We start from the raw sequence: 19,672 nt of genomic DNA, 5'->3' as shown, positions 1-19,672 counted from the left end.
GATTTACAGGTTCTGATGCTGAGCAAAGGGAATAGAGCCAAGAGAACAATTTATACATCAACATTATGAGATGAACAATCTTGTTGGGAGCAACCCCTCTCTGCAGTCCATAGAGCTAGGACAATCGTATTTGACAGATTATGGACTATATTATCCCTAACCAGAGGAAGAAAAACAAAACAAAACAAGATACACAGAAAAAAAACACCCCTGCCGAATCTGATAAACACTTTATGAAAATTATCTCTTATGTATCTCTTTCTCTTAATCCTAATTCCTCATGCCAAAAAACTACTAATTTGTAAATATGTTTAACAAAATATGTATATAAAATGCTAACCTGACCATTCCCAACTGAGGGGAGGGGGGTGGGAAGGGAGGGGGGGAGGGAAACTTTGTAACTTGGAAATATACAGGTACAAATGCATGGGAGCAAGGACACATCCTTGTTTTACTTCATTGGTGACTGGGAAATCTCAAAGAGCATCATCCACTCTCCAGAATCTGGGCATGCATGCCACCATGGAACTGTAGTATAATACTAATGAACTTCTCTGGACAACCAAATTTTGACATAATTTTCCATAAACCCTTGCTACTGACAGTATCAAAGGCCTTGGTCAGATCTACAAATGTTATACAGACCCTTTGTTCTGCTCCTGGTCATTTTTTGCTGGAGTTGTTGGGCAGCAAAATACCATATCAACTGTACCTCAACCCTTTCTGAAGCCACACTGGCTCTCAGGGAGGTGAACATCTTCCAGGGGAAGGATTGGTTTATTGAGAAGGACTCTGGCAAGAATCTTACCAGCATGACTAAAAGAGAAACACCCCTGTGATTGTCACAGGACAATCTATTCCCTTTCCCTTTTTAGAGATGAACAATGGAGGCATCCTTGAATTCTTGGGGGGAAAACCTCCTCATTGCCTTCTAACCTGGCAAATTAATCATATTTGTCTCTTCATGACCCATTTGTTAGGAAGATTTTTTTCTTCTTCAGTTCATTTTAGAGATGAGAAAAACTGAGTCATACATGATGAAGTGACTAGTCCAGGGTTACACAGCTAGTAAGTGTCTGAGGTCAGATCTAAACTCAGCTCTTCCTGATTCTAAGTCCAGAGCTCTATCCTCTGAACCACATAGTAAGTGCTTCTTAAAAGTTTGTTAACTTTATTTGGCTTGTTTAGTCCCCAGAAATGGTCTGGACTCAGTTTCAAACTGTTTCTCCAGAGTTCATTGTTAAAATTTCAGTGTGAGCCTTACAGCTTAGGAATCAGAAAAGGCTAAAAACAGGGCTTAATTTATTATTTTTTTCATTGTTTAACTTAAGAAGATGAAGAAAATTTAATCACGTAGATAAATACGTTTTTGGAGAGCTGGTTATTAAATATTTACTAGTACATTTCTGATTTTGATTTTACCTGGCTTATTGAAAGTCCTAGCTCAAATCCCACCTTCTAATGAGAAGCTTTGCCTAGTCCCCTTTAGTGCTTTTCCTCTGAGATTATTTCAAATTTATCCTTTATCTTGTTTGTCCATAGTGGATTATATATAGTTCTTTACTTTCTCATTAGATCATGTGCCCCTTGAGGGCAAGAACTGTTTTTGCCTTTCTTTGTATCTTCAGAGCTTGTCTGACCCATGGGTAATTATGTGCATACTTGGATCCTGACTCACAGATACTTCCCATCACCCCACCCAACCCTTCCTGCATGGCTCTGTCTTCACTTTCCAAGCTTTTGTTAACCAATTCAACTTCAGTCTTTTGCTTCCACCTTTGTCCTGTCAATGCTTATCCTTTCTAGAATATCAGCTTTGAAGACCTCCATCATATACCTTTTCCAACGTTTGAACCCCTCAGTGCTGAGGCTACAAATTTGTAATCTTCTTTTCACAAGCCACTCATTCCATCCCTCCCCAGTTCCCTCTCATAAGAGGGAAACTACCTAATAACTTCACTGATAACTCTGAGACCTTCTCATCACCTCTTAAGGTGATGGATTTAAGATGTAGAATGAGATATACATTTTTGGACACTATCTAGTGTGGGGAATTTGTTTTACTTATGCATAATTGTACAAGAATTCTATTTTCCCTTTCCCCCAATCTAGTCTCTCACCATGGGGGGGTGGGTGAGAGGGCAACATGGGATATTTAACAAAAAAAGAAAGAAAAGAGGGTCATCAAGGGATTTAAAGTAAAAGAAATGCAGAGAATAGAAGGAAGGTCTGAAAGAAGCACAGAGAAGCAGGATAGCTTAGAAAGGCACAACCTCTATTCATTTTGAACCAAAAAAAAAGGAAAAAAAGCTGTATAAAAACAGAAGTCTGAAGTTTCATATATTTTTTTTTGTACTTAGTATTTATTAAATTCAAAATAAAAAAATTGAGGATTTTTTTCATAAAGCTCTTCTCCTCACCACTTCAAATGAACTCACTATTTTCTTCCTTGGCTCTAGTTTATGATGACTCTTATTTTTAAAAAGTCCAACCCCCTACCCATATCCTTGAACTCATCCTATCTCCTTCATCTGCTTGTTCCTTTAACTAGTTCTTCTCTTTCCTACTTTTAAACTTCTCATTTACTGCTCCTTGCTGCTCACAAACATGCTTGCAACCACCTTCCTCATTCTTAAAAATCCTTTCCCTTGACTCTGCCATCCCCCCAAGCTATCTTCTGTGTCTCTCCCCCCATTTCCTAAAATAATTCCTGCAATAAACTATCGCTTTACTTTCTCACTGCCCACTCACTTTTCAACCTCTTGTAATCTGCTTCTGTCCCCATCACTATCCTGAAATTGCTTTTTCCAAGGTCACATCAATCTCTTTGTTACTATATCCCAGGGCCTTTTCTTAGTATTCATCCTTCTTGATCTTCCAGTGTTAAAAAATGTTGCTTACCCTAGCATTTTCTTCCTTATGTTCTTTTGTGGATCTCTTTCTGCCTACTGGACCAATTTTTCTTGGTCTCCTTAACAGGAATTCATTTTTATTCAGCTCCTTATATATGACCATATCTCAGGGCTCTGTTCTGTTTCTGATCTTCTCTGTCCATATTCTTTCTCATCTCTTCTCAGGGATTCATTTTTCATCTCTTGGACCAACATATCTATTTCTTATCTTTTTTTTCTTTTGAACTCCAGTCCCCCATGTCCAATGGTTCCCCTTAGATACCCCATAGGTATCTCAAACGCAATATGACTAAAACAGAACTCATCTTTTCCTCAAAACCCACCCCATTCTTTAAACTTACCAGTTTGTGCTGAGGGAGCTATCATTCTTTCAGTCACTCAAGTACACACCTTCCAAAATCATTCTCAATTCATCATTCACACTTCCTATAGATACAAATTTACCAAATCTTGTTCTATCATACTCATAATTCTCAAATATTACCCTTCCTTCTTTTCTAACTCCCTTTCTTTTCTGTCTTCCTTCATTGTTTCCTTCCTTCTTTCCTTCCTTCCTTAATCAGGGTTAAGTGACTTGCCCAGGGTCACACAGCTAGTGCATGTCTTAAGCCAGATTTTAACTCAGGTCTTTCTGACTCCAGGGCTGGTACTCTATCCATTGTACCATCTAGCTGCCCTTGGTTCTTTCTATCATATCACTTGACCCTTGCCAATGCCTTCATTATATCTCACTGAGACTATTACATTACCCTACTGATTGCCTTCTCTGTTTCTAATTTCTCTTATTTTTTTTAATCTATCCTTCAAAGAGCTGCCAAAATTATTTTTTTAAAGCATGGATCTGACCATGGTCCTTCCCTGCTCAAGGATCTTCCATGGCTCCCCAGGATCTCTTGCATCAACTACAAATTCCTTTGATATACGTCTAATTTTCTTCATAATATGATTCAAGCTATCTTTTCAGTTTGATTCTATATTATTCACCCCCCCATACTCTGTGCTACAATTAAACCCATCTATTTGTTGTTTCTCCTGTGATATCGAATTTCTTCCCAATTCTATCTTTTTACACAGGTGTCCTCCATACCTTGAATGTCTTGTTTCCTTTCTAAACCCCTTAGTTCTGTCAATATATATTACCCTTTAAACACAATTAATTCAGTTTAAGCCCACAGAACAATACAATGGCTCCTAAATTCCACACACACTATGGTGGTACTATGGATAGGGGCAGTGGACCTGAAGTCAGGAAAATTTCAGTTCAAATCCAGATTTAGACATTTATTAGTTATGTGACTCTGGACAAGTCATTTAACCCTATTTACCTCAGTTTCCTCATCCGTAAAAATAAGCTGGAGAAGGAAGTGGCAAACCATTCCAGTATTTTTGGCAAGGAAACCCCAAATAGAGTCACAAAGAGTTGGACATAACTGAAATGGACTGAGCAACAACAAAATAACAAATTCCCTCCTCTTTGACTTTAGTATGTTGTTTTAGAAGAAAAATTATGAGTTCAGGCATGATTGTTCTGAGTTAGGAAAATTCCTAATAGTTAGGAAGAAATTGGCTTTTTGCCTATTTTTTACATTTTTATTTATCTCTAGTTAACCCCTGACCTTTTTTGTGGTTGAGACAAAATTCAATTTACCTGGGAATTTCTTAAATTTACGTTTATATCTATCTCTAGTTAATCTCTTTCCTCTTTGTGGTAGATGCAAAATTTAATTTACTAGGAACATTTGGATAATAAAATATCAGGTTATTTAAAAATAATAATTTAAGATAATAATATTTTCTGTGGATAGATAGGCACCAGAAAGGAAAGTAAGGGAAAGAGCCAACATTTTCTTGGGACTTATGTTAGCCTGAGTTTTCTGCTCAGAAATATCGATAGAGTTGATGACTTTCAAAAACTCTATTCTCTGACACAGCTCAGTCCTACCTTTGCTTTTCAGGTTAGTAATTAGAGCCTCTTGAAAGTAGTTCAAGCTACTATGAAAATGTTTTGCATGACTACACATTGATAACTATATCAAATTGCTTGCTTTCTCAATGAGAGGGAGTGGCAAGAGCAAGGGAGAGAATTTGAAACTCAGTTTAAAAAATGAACATTAAAAATTGTTTTTCGATGTAATCAGGGAAAATGAAATAATAAAAAGATCCAATAAAATATGAAGTTGAAAAAAAGTGATCCAGGAACATGATTCCTGTCTAACATTTTGAAGAATTTTTTTTCACATTTGATCTATGAATGAAATTGATATATTGGGCATTTTGTATCTTAAGTGAGGTTAGGGTTGAGTAAATCAATCATTTCACCCTTCTCAAGGCTTAGTTCAAATGCTACCTCCTTTAAGAGTCTTTTCTAATTTCTCTAGAATTCCCCTCCCCCATCACTGCAGATTTTTAAAAAAATTATATCCTGTATTTAGTTATCTGTGAACATGTCTCATCCCCACCCCCCAATAGAGTTGAAATCCTTTGAAGGCAGGGATTGTGTCACATGTGCATTTGTATCACAAAGTTGCATTCTATTTTATTGTTCACATTTCTATTTGTATTTTGTGGTATTGATAGGCACTTAAATACTTGTTGATCAACTGATTGGAAAAAACTTTGGATTTGAGGTCAAATGACCTGGGCTCAAATCTTAAATACTGATTATTGTTGCTTGTACTTTGTTCTTGAAGGGTACAATGACATCAGGGAGGTGATACCATGGCATTCACATGATTTGTAATTGAGTAAAGGGTACTGTTACTAGCCTCACTTTCTTCTCCAGGACCAGATATGGATCAGAATGACTGGAGATGTAGTAGGAGACCTTGCCTTTTTAAAGGTCTAAGTTTGGATGAGGCAATGCCCATTTAATAATTTAGGTTATAAGAAACAAGACAGAGGGGCAGCTAGGTGATATAGTGAATAGAGCACTGATCCTGGAGTCAGGAGCAACAGAAGGGCTTCAGACTCTTGATACTTACTACCTGTGTGACCTTGGGCAAGTTACTTAACCCATTACCCCACCAAAAAGAAAGAAAGAAAGAAAGAAAGAAAGAAAGAAAGAAAGAAAGAAAGAAAGCAGAGAATGACCCCTTTTACCAAGAGATGATGATCATCCTCCTCCTCCTCATAGATCACATTGATGTTAGGCACTGTGCTGAGTGTTTTACAATTATCTCATTTAATCTTCACAACAATCCTAAAAGGTAGGTGCCATTATTATTTTCTATTGTGGAATTTGTTGTTGCTCATTCGCTTCAGTCTTTTCCACCTCTTCATGATTCTATTTGAGTTTTTCTTGGCAGAGATACTGAAATGGTTGATATTTCCCTTTCTTATTCGTTTTTTTTTTGATTAAGGAAACTGAAGCAAACAGAAGTTAAAGTGTCTAGCCCAACTAGTAAGTGTGAATCACATAGCTAGTAAGTATCTGAAGTCAGTTTTGAACTCAAGGCTTTCCTAACTCCAGGCCCAGTGCTCTATAAACTGTACCATCATTATTTCCTGTGTGACTTTGGACAGGATACTTGACTTCTTTTTAATTTTTTAATCTCAAATACCCTTTAATAGTTACAGGAATAAGACAAAATGATACATATTAAATTAGGAGCTAACAGTTTTTTAGATAAACTCAAAAATTAAGTGGTTTGATTACAGAAATACTGATATACTAACAGCATATTTTGAATTTCAGAAAATAATACAGAAATGACCATAATTCAAATACTTGCAATTCAGAAAACTATACTCCCCAGGAAAATAATAAAAATTATAATCTTAAGGTAAAATATCTATTTTTTAACTAAAAACCATATAAGAGATAAAATAAGCTTAAAAGCAGAACTTTAGAATTTATGAAAATTAACTATATAAAACCACTTATTATTACAAAAGTACTATTTATTACTCACAAAATATTTTCTATATGAATAATTGTTTTTAAGTTGCATTATTTTTAAACTGATAAATCCTTGATTAGAAAAACCCTCTTGGAAAAATACTTTGGATGTATCTTGAACTGATTTAAGAAATAGTCTAAAATAACTTTAGGGTCTTGTAAATGTTTCTATTAAAGCACAGAAGAATAAGTGACATATATCAGCTTCATACAGAATCAGCACATGTTTTATTATGATCCATTTAGAGAAAGTACCACATGTCAAAAAGCAATATCAATAATATTTTTAAAACTCTCATATGTTCATACTATTTTTTCCACTTTACTAAAATGTTTTTATAAAATTATATTTTATATATATGAATATTTATATATTATATATAAATTATATAAAATATATAAATATATTTATAAAATTCTTTACTAAAATTCTTTATAAAATTTCTTTGACAATTTCATTTTCAGTTCATGTGACTTGCACATTTTGAAAGAAAAAACCTGCCCTGTTTTTGTTTTTTGCTACACTTCTTGCAAACATTTAAAAAAAAAAGATCATTTTAAAGACTTGACGGTTGAACAAAGTACACATCATTCACACATTTTACAAAGCATTAAATTTTATTTTAAATCTGCAATTTAGAATATTGACAGACAAAAATATTTACACAAACGATTGAAAGGCCATGTCAGAATCTAATAAGTAATGAAAATCTATATCAATAAAATGTTATTTACCCCCCCATCAAGCTTCCATTAATGAATCTCAGTTGCAAACTTTACTATGTATGAAATTCAAATTGACAACTCCCATTCTGTTGATCAGGTAACATTGGGTTTTTTTTTTTTTTTTTTTTTAGGTTTTTGCAAGGCAAATGGGGTTAAGTGGCTTGCCCAAGGCCATACAGCTAGGGAATTATTAAGTGTCTGGGAACCGATTTGAACCCAGGCACTCCTGACTCCAAGGCCGGTGCTTTATCCACTACCCACCTAGCAGCCCTCTGATCAGGTACCATTGTTAATGTTAATTCCAATAGAGATTCCAGTTGCTCCAGAAACTTGCTTGAAGTCCTTTTGTTTCCATTAGGTACTACTATCACTAGTATCTTATAAATAAAATCTTTAGTCTTTATATGGCACCTCCTGGTTTTAAAAGCTCATTTTGATCTTTTAGTTTATAAAATTTCATATAGAAAGAAGATATATTTTTTAGGTAAGTCCTTGAAATTTATCTTTTTTTAGATAGACATTTTTATTGGAGTAGAGATATTTTAAAGTTTTTAGTTCTTCTATGAAAGTTTTTATTTTGATTTTCCAAGACTGTAACTTGATTTTCCAGACAACATATTCCTTTTTCTTTCTTTGGTATTCTTGAGTAGCTTCTCTATTTTCATCATTCTTATTTTTCTTTTCAATTGTGGATCATCTGTTTTGGTTGTCTGAGATGTTAGAATACTGGAGAAGTTATCGCTACTGTCTGTGGAAGGTTAGTATTGCTGGTGTGGCAGGAATCTCTTAAGACTGCATATCTCATTATGCCATCTATTCAACCCCTTTTGTTGCTGGGGACAAGATATCTATGAACACTGAAGAATTGTTGTTCCTTGCAGAGTAGTTCTTATAAGTCTTTGTTAATGCCTTTGCCCCAGTACTCCACCTGTGCTTTGATTGGACAATTGTTATGCTTCACTTAAGACAATGACAATGTTTGTCCAGTGCTAGTCTGGTAAATACATTGGGATAGACACAGATGGGACTGTTGAAACTCCAGGATTTTCTGTCTCCCTTTCTCTCTTCAGAAGAAAGATCAGTCAAGAATTTTTTTTTTCTAAGAAAGGTGCCTGCTAAAATCCCCAGCTTTCTATAGGTGAAGAGCCTATTGCTATGAGATGAATCCTGAGAATCTTCACTATCTGGACAGGATAATACCTGCACTGTCTGTACTTGAGCAGGGGAGGAAGGTAGATTACTGAAGATGATCCCCTGATTCAGTATTTGTTCTCCAGAAAGATGTACAACTGTCATTGGTGCATTTCCTTTTAGTGACATCTGTTGAGCAATGTAAGAGATACTGGTTTTATCTGGCTGTGGTCCTGTCTCTCAACTGTTGCTTTTGTGGGAATGCTTATAATCAACTAAGGCCAATCCCAAAGTCTATTGGGTTCCCTGGATGGAAACGGGTCTAGTTTGCTCATATTCTTTTTTCTTTGCCCAAAGTGGTCTCCCTCTGGGCCAAGGCAGGGTGGAATTGGAACTCAGCCCAGTCTGTCTTCGTGTCCCCCTTACATAATAATAATACCAGAGTTCAGGCTGTGGCAGACACATGGCATGGTCTACTGGTCTACTTAGGCCGAAGCTGGAAGAGTCCAGAGGAAGGGGCATTATTTAACTTCTTATCTGCAAAATGAAGGACTTGGCCTCTGATTTTTAGGGTCTTTTCTACCTCTAAATTTTGTTATTCATCCAGCTCTTTAATTCCAAGAGTCTGGTATGGAATTGCGCTAAAAAGGATGACTAGGGTTTCAATGAGTGGAGAAGGTCAGGAGGGGAGTAACTCTTGTGCCTTGCCACCCATGAGACCAAAGGATGGTTCATAAAGGTGAAAAAACCCTGAGTTTTCTTACTCTTCTTACTCTTACTAACTGTGCAACCCTCAGTAAACCCTCGTCTGTAAAATGAGAGGAATGGACTAAATGATCTCTAAAATCTTTTTTTAGCACTTAATCTATGATCTTATGACCTTCTAATAAGAAGGTCATAAGAGGCAAGGAGATGGTCTTGTGATGATTTACCTTGAATCACCCTGCCCAGGGTCCTATTTCCTTCTCTCCCCTTTGCTGCCTCATCTGGCTTTTGTTAGTTTGCCACTATTCTAGAATCGCTTTTTCTGTGTCCACAGTTGAGCCATCATGGAGAATAATCCAAGAGCTGGCCGGAAGAGCAGGAAGCTTGGATCTAGACGTCGGCATCAAATGAGGACAGTAGCAGATGAGGAAGATCCTTCAGCCCCAGATACTGAGCAGTTGCCCTCCCAAGTCACAGAGGAGCTACAGGATTTCTTCAGGGAATGTGGAGCTGAACATAAGGGTTTCATCACTAGAGAAGATTTGAGGGTGAGGTCATGGCTGCATGGCCAGAGGGGTAGGCTTTTCCTTCCCCTTCCCTCCCCTGCTCCAGCACCCCAAAATATCTCTTCCACTGGCCCTAGTCTTTTCTTACTATAATTCATGGATTCCCACTTCCCACCCACCCCTGCTCAAGACTATAAGTCATTCTTGTCCTACCTTCAAAACCTGTTTTCAGGAAATAATTTGAAAGTGACTCAATTCTAAGATGCAGATGATGAACAAGTTCTATTGCTGGCCCAGTCCCAAGGAGAATTTGCATCTTAATAGAACTTTAAGTCAAAGGAATGAATTCTTTTTCTTTTTTTAGTTTTTTTTTTGCAAGGCAATGGGGTTAAGTGGCTTGCCCAAGGCCACACAGCTAGGTAATTATTAAGTGTCTGAGGTCGGATTTGAACTCAGGTACTCCTGACTCCAGGGCCAGTGCTCTTATCCACTGAGCCACCTAGCTGCCCCCAAGGAATGAATTCTTAATGGTGAAATTTAAAGTCTCAGCAGATGGTGGTGGTGGTGAAATCTGAGGTAGCATGATGAGGTATGAAGAATTTCATGTCAATATAGGACCTGGGTTTTATTTCTGCCACTGCCACTAGCTATATGATATCGGATAAGTTATTTCTCCCCCTTGACCTCAGTTTCCTCATCTGTGAAATGATGCTTGGGCTGAATGTCCTTTTCAGCTAAGTGTTAGAGATTCAATATGGCTCTAATATGCCTTTGGGGGCTCCTGTTTAGGTGTGATTCTTACAGTCACATTGATCATAGAAAAGCCTTAGGATCTTGTATGCAGGTACAGGGCTGGCCATATGCAGGGACTGAGCAAGTGGTTATTCACATGCATAATATGATGTGAATTCATAAACAAACAGTTGAATGCATGAATAAATGATTGATTAAATTAATTGTTGAATGAATCTGTTGAATAAATGAATGAATGAGTGAGTGATGAAAGATTGAATGAATCGTTACCTAACTGATTTCTCTCTCTAGGATGCTTCCTGACCATCTGAACTTTCTCTAACAGATCTCCCAGCTGAGTACCTTCCCCTCTCTCAATCTTTCTTCTTTGTATATACTCCCTTTCTCTCCTTGAGATCAGGGTCCTCTTGTATTTGTACTGTGGCTTTTGATTTGACTTAACTGACTGAATGTACGGATGAATGCAGTATAGATGCATTTGAACAAGACCATAGAACATTGCTGCAAAAACTATCTCCTTCACTGGCCCTTTTAATGTGCCTGAAATTCCTTCCATTAGAATTGTTCCTTTGGGTTGAGGCATTATTGACAGGATTTGAATTCAAGACTCATGACTTCAAGTTCAGAGGTCTTCCATTAAATCAGGTCCCTAAAAAGAATATGATGAATACTGAAGACTAGGTAATGTGTAGAGAGGGAAAGAGACTAGATTTGAAGTTAGAAGACCTGGGTTCAAATCCAACTAGTGACAGGAAGCATACAGCTAATAGACCTGTATGTCCTTGAGTAAGTCATTTCCATTTCTGGACCTCTGTCTTCTTATCTATAAAATAAGGGGAGAGGTGAATTAGATGATCTCTGAAATCTCTATCAGTTCCAGAATGCCAGGACTCTATTGTTTCATATTTTTTTCCAAGGAAAGGTACTGTTTGGATGTCGTTTAAATTTTGGGTCATATGGCACTCTCATCCTAAGAACTGGTCTCAATTTTTCCTTTTCTCTTCCAGAAGGCAAAGTTCAGTTTTGTGAGTAGTCCTGAAGAGCTAGAGCTAATCTTTGATTGGATGGACCTGGAAAGGAAAGGAAGACTCACATCCAAGGAATTTACCTCTGGATTCAGTATGTCTCTTAAGGTGGAATTGGGCTAAAGGGATGAAAAGGCAAAAAAAGGCAAAATGGAATGGTACTTAGTGGTGCCAAGACCCCACAGTAGTCTCATGCCTAAACGTCTTACTTTGGAGAAGCTTTCAAGATTCTCTCTAAATCAACATTTATTGAGTACCTACTGTATGCTTGAGACCATCTATTCAGACTCCTTAATTTTACAGATTTTTTATATCAGTGATTTTCCTCTGATATTTTATCGTGTCATGGAAAGGACTCTGTGTTTTTAAAAGTTTTGATGATGGAACCCCAATATATGCAGGTCTTACCAAGCTGAAAATATATATGCTTGGTGATAGATTCATGTTCATAAAGACATCACAAAGTGAACCTAGGGATAATGACCTGTTTGATCATAGACACTCTGGAATAATATTGACCAAGCTATGGAGGGTAGTGATCCGCCACAGTGGAGACAGTACCGCATCCCTGAAGTATAAATTCTTGAAATGCTGAATCAAAAAATTTAAAATAAAAGTGACCTTACATAGCATGTAGTTGAATTCCCTCATTTTATAATTTATGATTATAGAGACCCAGAGAAGGAAGAGACTTGTATAAATTCACACAGAAAGTTCCTAAAATAACCAGGATTTGACTAATAGATAATAGACACAGATGGATAGATAGAAAGAAAGAAGATATAGCCAGATGAATGGTAGATAGAGATAGGTAGATAGCTAGAGCTAATTGGATAGATTTAGATAAATAGGTAAAGATGGAAAGGTAGGTAGAAATAGGTAGATGGATGGATAAATAGAAATACATATAAGTAGAACTAGCTAGCTAGAGAGGTAGATGATATAAATTACTAGATAAAAGAGATAGATTGAGATAGGAAGATAGAGAAGCAAATAGAGATGGAGAGGAAGATAACTAGATTTGTAGATAGAGATGGGTAGATAGAGTTGAGATAAAGCTAGCTAGCTAGAGGTAGGTAACAAGCTAGCTAGAGATAGGTAAGTTGGTAGAGATGGATAGATAGAGGTACAGATAAATGAAGCCCTTACTATGTTGCTGACACTGTGCTAAACATTGAGATTGCAAATACAAGCAAAATCCAAAGACCATTCTGCCCTCAAGGAGCTTACATTCTAAGCAGGAAAGATAGCATATAAAAGCAAACTGAAAGAGACAAAGGAGGTTCTGGGTCTTTGGTTTTAGTTCAGTCTTCAAATTGTGGTCATCTAGTTTTATTCATGTATGCTTGCTCTTGCATCTATCAGATTTGAAGACAAACCCTTGCCCTCAATGTCTAGTACATAGTCCCTAAAATTGGAAGAGACATCACAGGTGATCTCTAACCCCCTTATTTTACAGATGAAAATAGTGAGACTCAGGTAGTTTTGGTGACTTGCTTGGGATCACACAGGTAGTTTTAGAGGTAGGATTTGAACCCTGGATCTCTGATTCCAGAGAAAGTTATCTATTTCCAAGCTCCCTCTTTTCATAGTTCAATGATTCTATAACCATTTCAAAGGTGAAGAGATACAAGTTTAGGATAGAAGGACCCTCAGTGCTACACATAAGGGGACAATTTGCCAGGCCTGGGAGGGATGAAGCAGTGAAGGATCAAGAATAATGATTCAAAAATGAAGAGTTAATTGAGGGTTGTCCTTTCCTTGCTGCTAGAGAATGTCTTTAGCTCCCAAACCAGGATCCCAGGGCCAAGGAAGAGGAAGACTCGGACATGGATCTTCTCCAAGGAGGAGCCTACCAGCTTTCAGCCCCTGGAGGAGGCTGACCCAGAAGAGAGGAGATGGTTCTTGTCCTTCATGGAACAGCTGGGGACCGACCACTTAATTCTTGAGTAAGGCAACATGGAGATCATCTACCTCTGTCCTCCACTGGGAAATCTGGGACTTGGGAACAGAAGGGCTAACCAGAAGCAAAATTGTCAAGTGAAAGGGACCCCTTAGGACCCTACCCCTCCACCTTTTGGCATTTACTTAGCTCCCAGGCCTCCCCCACTTTCAACTATGCGGGATGTCCCGCCTCTAAGCCTACCCTGGCTGAGATGTTAGGAATGCAATAAACTTTATTGGTATTGTCCACACCCCACAGACCATACTATTCAAGGAATTTTCATGGCAAAGATACTGGAGTAGTTTGCCATTTCTTTCTCCAGTGTATAGAGGTAGAATGACTTGCACAGGGTCACATAGTTAGTAAGTCTGAGTTCAGATTTGAACTAAGGTCTTCCTGATTCCAGCCCAGTGCTCTGTCCATTGAGCCACCTCATTGTCTCCTACTTAAAAGGTTACTCTCTCATAAAGAATAATACCCAATAATAAGAGTAATAGTTGTCATTTAGATGAGTTTTTAAAATTTACAAAGCATATTACATACAGAACCTGTTTTGAGCCTATATATAACCTACTGAGACAGTAGTGATATTATAGAAGTGTAGGTCCATTTTAGGTTTATCTTCTGAGAGGTGATAGCAGAGGACCTGATTTCAAATTCTGACTCTGTTGCTTACTTCCTGTGGAACCTTTTGGTAAATCACTTCATTTTTGTTAGACATCTATAAAATAGGAGGGTTGGACTAGATTAGTAGTTCTGAAACCTAGGGTCTATGATCTTTAAAAAAAAAAAAAATATATATATATGAAATATATCTCTCTATATAAATTTATGTTATATATCTATATGTTTATAGATATGTTGGCATTATATATAGTTCATATATAGTCAACTATTTCAGTATAATTATTTCCTTTGTAATTTTTTTAATGCATTTCACTTGTATTTCATTTTATGCATTTAAAAATATTACATAGCACCTCATATGTGTTAGACCTAGTGTTGAGGACTTCATAAATTTGGTCTCATTTGATCCTAACAACAGTTCTGATAAGTGAGTGTTATAGTTGCCCCCATTTTATAGTTGAAGAAACTGAGACAAAAATTAAGTTATTTTCCTGAAGTCACCCAGCTAAAAATTATCTGAACCAGATTTGAACTGAAGTCTTCCTGACTTCATTTTACCACTCTGTTGACAAAGCATCTAGTCTGCTTGTGAGGGATCTTAGCTGTTCCTCTATACAATGTAATTGCTACTTCCAGGTAGCTAGTCTGACATATCTGGTTGGTAGTGATCAACATTTAGTCACCAAAATTTCAGGCAGCAGAGACTGTCATCTCCAAAAGGTCCCCTTGGAAATATACCAATGGTCTCTGGGAAAAGAACTCTCTGATCCTGTCCTATTTTCATAAATTAGTTACTACAGTAACTGATTAAAATCTTGGGCTCTGAAGAAACAAGGAACAAGACCTTTTCTAATTCTCGGCTCTCTCCCAACAAACACTGCCCATTTCAACCCCTAGAATAGAACTCCTCTCTTTCCCTCAGTCAGACAGAAATCTGGCAGTTGTGGAAGAAACTGCGGCAGGAGGAACCTCACTTGGTGGGGAATCTGGAGGGCTTCCTGGCCAAAGTGACTAGTCGTCTTCAGGAGACTCGGGCTGAGAAGGAGGCTCTGCAAATGACCCTGAAAAAGTGAGTATGGTCAAATCAGAAGAAATTAAAATAAAAGAATAATGAGGTTATAACTTGCTAACAGTTCTATGCTAACAAAACAAAGACCACAAGAGATAGAATACTTTGATAAAAGATATATAATAAGTATAAATGTATATAAAATTTTAGAAGACCAGATAGAAAATTTAAATAACCTACTCTCAGAAAGGAAGTAGATCTAGCTGTAAAGGAACTACCAAAGGAAAAAATTTCCTGGTCCTGATGGATTCATAGGGGAATTTTGTCAAACTTTTAAAGAGTTAGTACTCATAATTCACAAATTATTATCAAAAATTAAAGGGAGGGGCGGCTAGGTGTCGTAGTGGATAAAGCACCAGCCTTGGAGTCAGGAGTACCTGGGTTCAAATCTGGTCTCAGACACTTAATAATTACCTAGCTGTGTGGCCTTAGGCAAGCCACTTAACCCCATTTGCCATGCAAAAACCTAAAAAAAAAAATTAAAGGGAATAAAGGTGGATCTAGTTAATGACCTGCCTGATACCTCTTTCAGGTTGTTTATCATGGGTTTGAGAAACCTCAAAGTTATTGAAAGGAACTAGACACCCCCGACTTAGGAGATGAAGAATCAAGGTCAGGGTCACATGGGGATTGAGGTAGGGAGAAGGAGTAACCAAGGGTTATATGGAATGACAAGTGCAACACAGCAGAGGAACAAGAGATTGGGGTGGTTCAAGGAAATATGGGCCTCAAGATGATATATAGGGGTAGATGTAAAAATGATGTATGGCTAGAATGTTCCATTGGTACCCTTGAAATGTTTCTTTCTGGTGAGCTTATGTACTACCATAAACTCTATATAGAGGTTCCATAGAATGAGCAGGTTTGGATGGGTAATGTTTTTGCATGGGTAGATGGGATGTCCAAATCATTGAGATTCCAGTTCTATTTGAATATGTGCCCTAGGGAGCCACTATGATCTTCTCTAAGTGTTGACCCCTATGGCCCACAAACCCCACACCCACCAAAATAAAGGGGCTATGTGTGTTCCCTCTCTCCCCAGATGTGATGATGACCACCACCGTGAGGTTCAGCAGCTCTATGAGGAAATGGAACAGCAGATTCACAGTGAGAAACAGCGAATCCAGGCAGAAGTGAGTTTGAATCTTAAGACTCTTCAGCATCTGCTTCAGTCCACATATAGTGTCTCCTCTGCAGAAGGGGTCTGCAGTCCTGTAACCAAGCCCTAGCTGCCTGTGTCTGGGAAAAGTATTGATGTATCAAATGAGATCATATTTGTCAAGCCCTTAGCACATGTCTGGAACACTGTTGGGTGTGTGTGTGTGTGTGTTTGTATGTGTGTGTGTATGTTGTTGATGGCAAAGATCCTAGGGTGGTTTGCCATTTCTTTCTTCAGCCCATTTTACAGATCAGGAAACTGAGGTAAAGAGGGTGAAGTGACTTGCCCAGGGTCATACAGATAGTAAGTGACTGAGACTGTATTTGACTATGAAGATGAATCTTTCTCATTCCTCAGTGGCTTGGAATCCACTGAACCACCTAGCTACCCTGCCTGGAACTTGGTATGCTTAAAAAAATGCTTATTCTTTTCTCCTTCCTTCCTTTGGAGTTTTTGGATCTGGATTAAATCCTGACCCATCACTTACTATTTTGTTGGCAGGAGGGTTTTACCCTCTTTGGACCTCATTTTTCTTATTTACAAAATGAAGGGATTGGATTAGATACCAATGATAATAATAATAATAATAATAGCATTTATATAACACTTGAAAATTAACAAAGTATTTTAAATTTAAAAATCATTTGATCCTTATGATAACCTTGGAGGTAGGTACTGTTATTATCCCCATTTCAGTTGAGGAAACTGAGGAAGGGAGAGGTTAAGTGACTTGCCCAGGGTCACACAGAGATTATATACCTGAGGCTAGGTACTCCAGGTAGAGACATCTATATGCTTTCTTTTTAGGATTTTGCAAGGCAAATGGGGTTAAGTGGCTTGCCCAAGGCCACACAGCTAGGTAATTATTAAGTGTCTGAGGCCACATTTGAACTCAGGTACTCCTGACTCCAGAGCCAGTGCTCTATCCACTGCGTCACCTAGCCACCCCAATCTATACACTTTTTGTTGTTGGTGGTCCATTGTTTTTTGGAAAGGACCAGAGACATCAGGTTAATGTCTTAACTCCATCATGAATTGGATTTAAATGAGGATGAGCAGCACAAAGTCATCAGCCTTACTGTCTCTTCCGGTCATGGAAATGCAGTGGCAAGACAAAAATCAGTATCCCACCTGTCTATTTTCATCCTCCTCCTCCTTCTCATCATCATCATCATAGTCCCAGGCATCATTGTTGTTATAATATGGCCCCTGAGATTCATTCTAAATTCTGGATCTGTGGGGAATGGAATAAACTGATCAGAAAGGACCCAATCTAATTAAAATCCAGAAAATCCACTTTACAATATGCTCTCAAAAGTTAACCTTTGAAGATCTTACAAGTCTTTGCTTATAAGAAGGATAAGAGGGCTCACTTCCTTCTCCTTTTGGAAAGCCCCATTGTGGTGGTGGTGGTGGGGGTGCCAAGGAAGGGACAGCAGAGCTTCCTTTCCCAAAGGATTCCCTTAAATTTGAAACCCTGCTTTCTGGGCTAATGAACATCTCCCACATTCAGAACCTGAAATTATGTTAAACTTGTAATTAAGATTTTGTTAATGACCACACAGCCCCTACATCCAGTTTTGCTACAGTAAATGAAAGAGAAGCAAAAAACATTTCACAATACATCCAGAGCCACACCCTGATTCTCTTCAATCCAGCCTGCCTGGGGATATTTTCTAGGGGACTGTAAATCTACTGCATAGAGGTTACCAAAACCCTGGAACTGCCCCAAACAAATCAGAGTGACCTTCATCTCTGGTAAGAGCTGCCCTTTTGTCTTCAATAATGACTCACATTTTTATAGCACTTTAAGACTTATAAAGTCCTTTATTAAAACAATCTCATGAGGTAGGTGGTGTATACATATATCACCCCTTCCCCATTTTATAGTTGAGGAAACTGAGGCCCAAAGACTTGCTCAGAAGCACCCCAGGACTAAGTATGGGAGCCTGGAGAATCCCAGAGCCTTCCATAAAGACCTCTACCTACATTCATCATGTCTACATATTTCTTGCATCCTTTCAGGAGAATGTGGACTGGTGGAGGTTGCCATGGCAACTTGGTGGCCTGCTGGCTTTTTAGGCATCAGTGAACCCACCTGGGAGTGGAGAGTCTATTTCTCTTCTCCATATAGTGGTTTGCTTCATCAAAGTCCTGGCTGGTGGCCAAGTAGGTCAGAGGAATGAAATATTACCTATGAGGACTGGAAGGCAAGAGAGACTTTTATCAGACTAGGAGCGAGAGGCTGTGTGGTATGATGGGTATAGGAATCAGGAAATCTGGGTTCTCTTGTAAGCTCTGCCACTGCCTTGCTGTGTGACTTTGAATAAATCACTTTCTCTTTTGGCCTCAGTTTTTGTAAAAAATAAAAAATTTCTAGGGTCATATTTAACTTAACATTCTTCTCTAGGAGACTCAGATGTTACTGAACAAGCTAGAACTGGATGTCAAATTTTGGTTTCTCCTAGTAATTACTCTATAGGAAAGCCTCAGGGACCAAAGGGAATGGGGTAGCCTTGGAGGGACTAAGAGGAGGTTCAAAGAGCTGGCACTGACCAAAGCTCTCTTTTTTTCCCCCCCTCTTCTTCCAGAGCGACACTCAGGGCCTGGTCTACAGTTCCATGATACACCATGCTCTAGAGGCCAAGGAACAGGAGGTGCAATACTTAGCTGAGGGCCAGAGAGAGGTGAGAAGATTCTGACAGGGTCTTTTAGGGAAGGAAGGGTGATGAAGCCCATTGGCCCTCTTCTAAAGTGGGCCAGTTGCACAGTTGAGATTTCAGACCATTCTAAAATTTCCTTTCATCCTTCCCTTTAAATACTCCCCAACTTCTTGGGTCATCCTTAGCTCCTGGTCCAATGTTCTAGGAAGTTCTCTTTGTGTCTTCTCAAATCCTTTTCTGGATTCTGGAACTTCCTTTAGGATGTTGCAGCTGCCAACTTTATTCCTCTTTTGGAGGTGTCTATCGCTCTGTGCTGAAATCATAGCCTAACCTAAAAGACTGATAATTGGGCTGCTGTTCCAATAACTATCCACATATGTCTTCCTATTCTTTCTTTTCCTTTTTCCTTTTCTTTTCAATTTATGGAATAAAATAAGCATTTCATGTCACAGTATAATAAAAAGATGATTGCACATGAAACTGAAGATAAGTGAGGAAACAGGATGGGGAGGGAGAGAATTTTAGAAGGTGTATAGATTAAGATATAGGAGGA

At 38.1% G+C, this 19,672-nt stretch overlaps 1 protein-coding gene and 1 pseudogene across 3 annotated transcripts in view; one reads left to right on the top strand and one right to left on the bottom strand.

Moving 5' to 3' along the window:
- RAB44 (RAB44, member RAS oncogene family) overlaps nucleotides 1-19,672 on the top strand; it is a 98,017-nt gene that overhangs the window by 39,244 nt on the left and 39,101 nt on the right. For 2 of the 3 annotated variants that reach the window (XM_074236400.1, XM_074236398.1), the window contains exons 2-8: nucleotides 7,668-7,816; nucleotides 9,707-9,920; nucleotides 11,639-11,750; nucleotides 13,428-13,605; nucleotides 15,151-15,297; nucleotides 16,340-16,430; nucleotides 19,048-19,143. In XM_074236400.1, the coding sequence (XP_074092501.1) occupies nucleotides 9,717-9,920; nucleotides 11,639-11,750; nucleotides 13,428-13,605; nucleotides 15,151-15,297; nucleotides 16,340-16,430; nucleotides 19,048-19,143 (828 nt within the window). In that variant the 5' untranslated portion in view covers nucleotides 7,668-7,816; nucleotides 9,707-9,716. The remainder of the gene's footprint in view (nucleotides 1-7,667; nucleotides 7,817-9,706; nucleotides 9,921-11,638; nucleotides 11,751-13,427; nucleotides 13,606-15,150; nucleotides 15,298-16,339; nucleotides 16,431-19,047; nucleotides 19,144-19,672) is intronic. The other variant, XM_074236399.1, reaches the window with a different exon arrangement.
- Nucleotides 8,017-8,832, bottom strand: LOC141488028 (cyclic AMP-dependent transcription factor ATF-1-like; annotated as a pseudogene).

Source organism: Macrotis lagotis, chromosome 5 (assembly GCF_037893015.1).
Source record: "Macrotis lagotis isolate mMagLag1 chromosome 5, bilby.v1.9.chrom.fasta, whole genome shotgun sequence".
NCBI classification, from domain to species: domain Eukaryota; kingdom Metazoa; phylum Chordata; class Mammalia; order Peramelemorphia; family Peramelidae; genus Macrotis; species Macrotis lagotis.
Note: the sequence above shows the minus strand (reverse complement) of the source record. Positions and strands in the feature narration are given on the sequence as shown.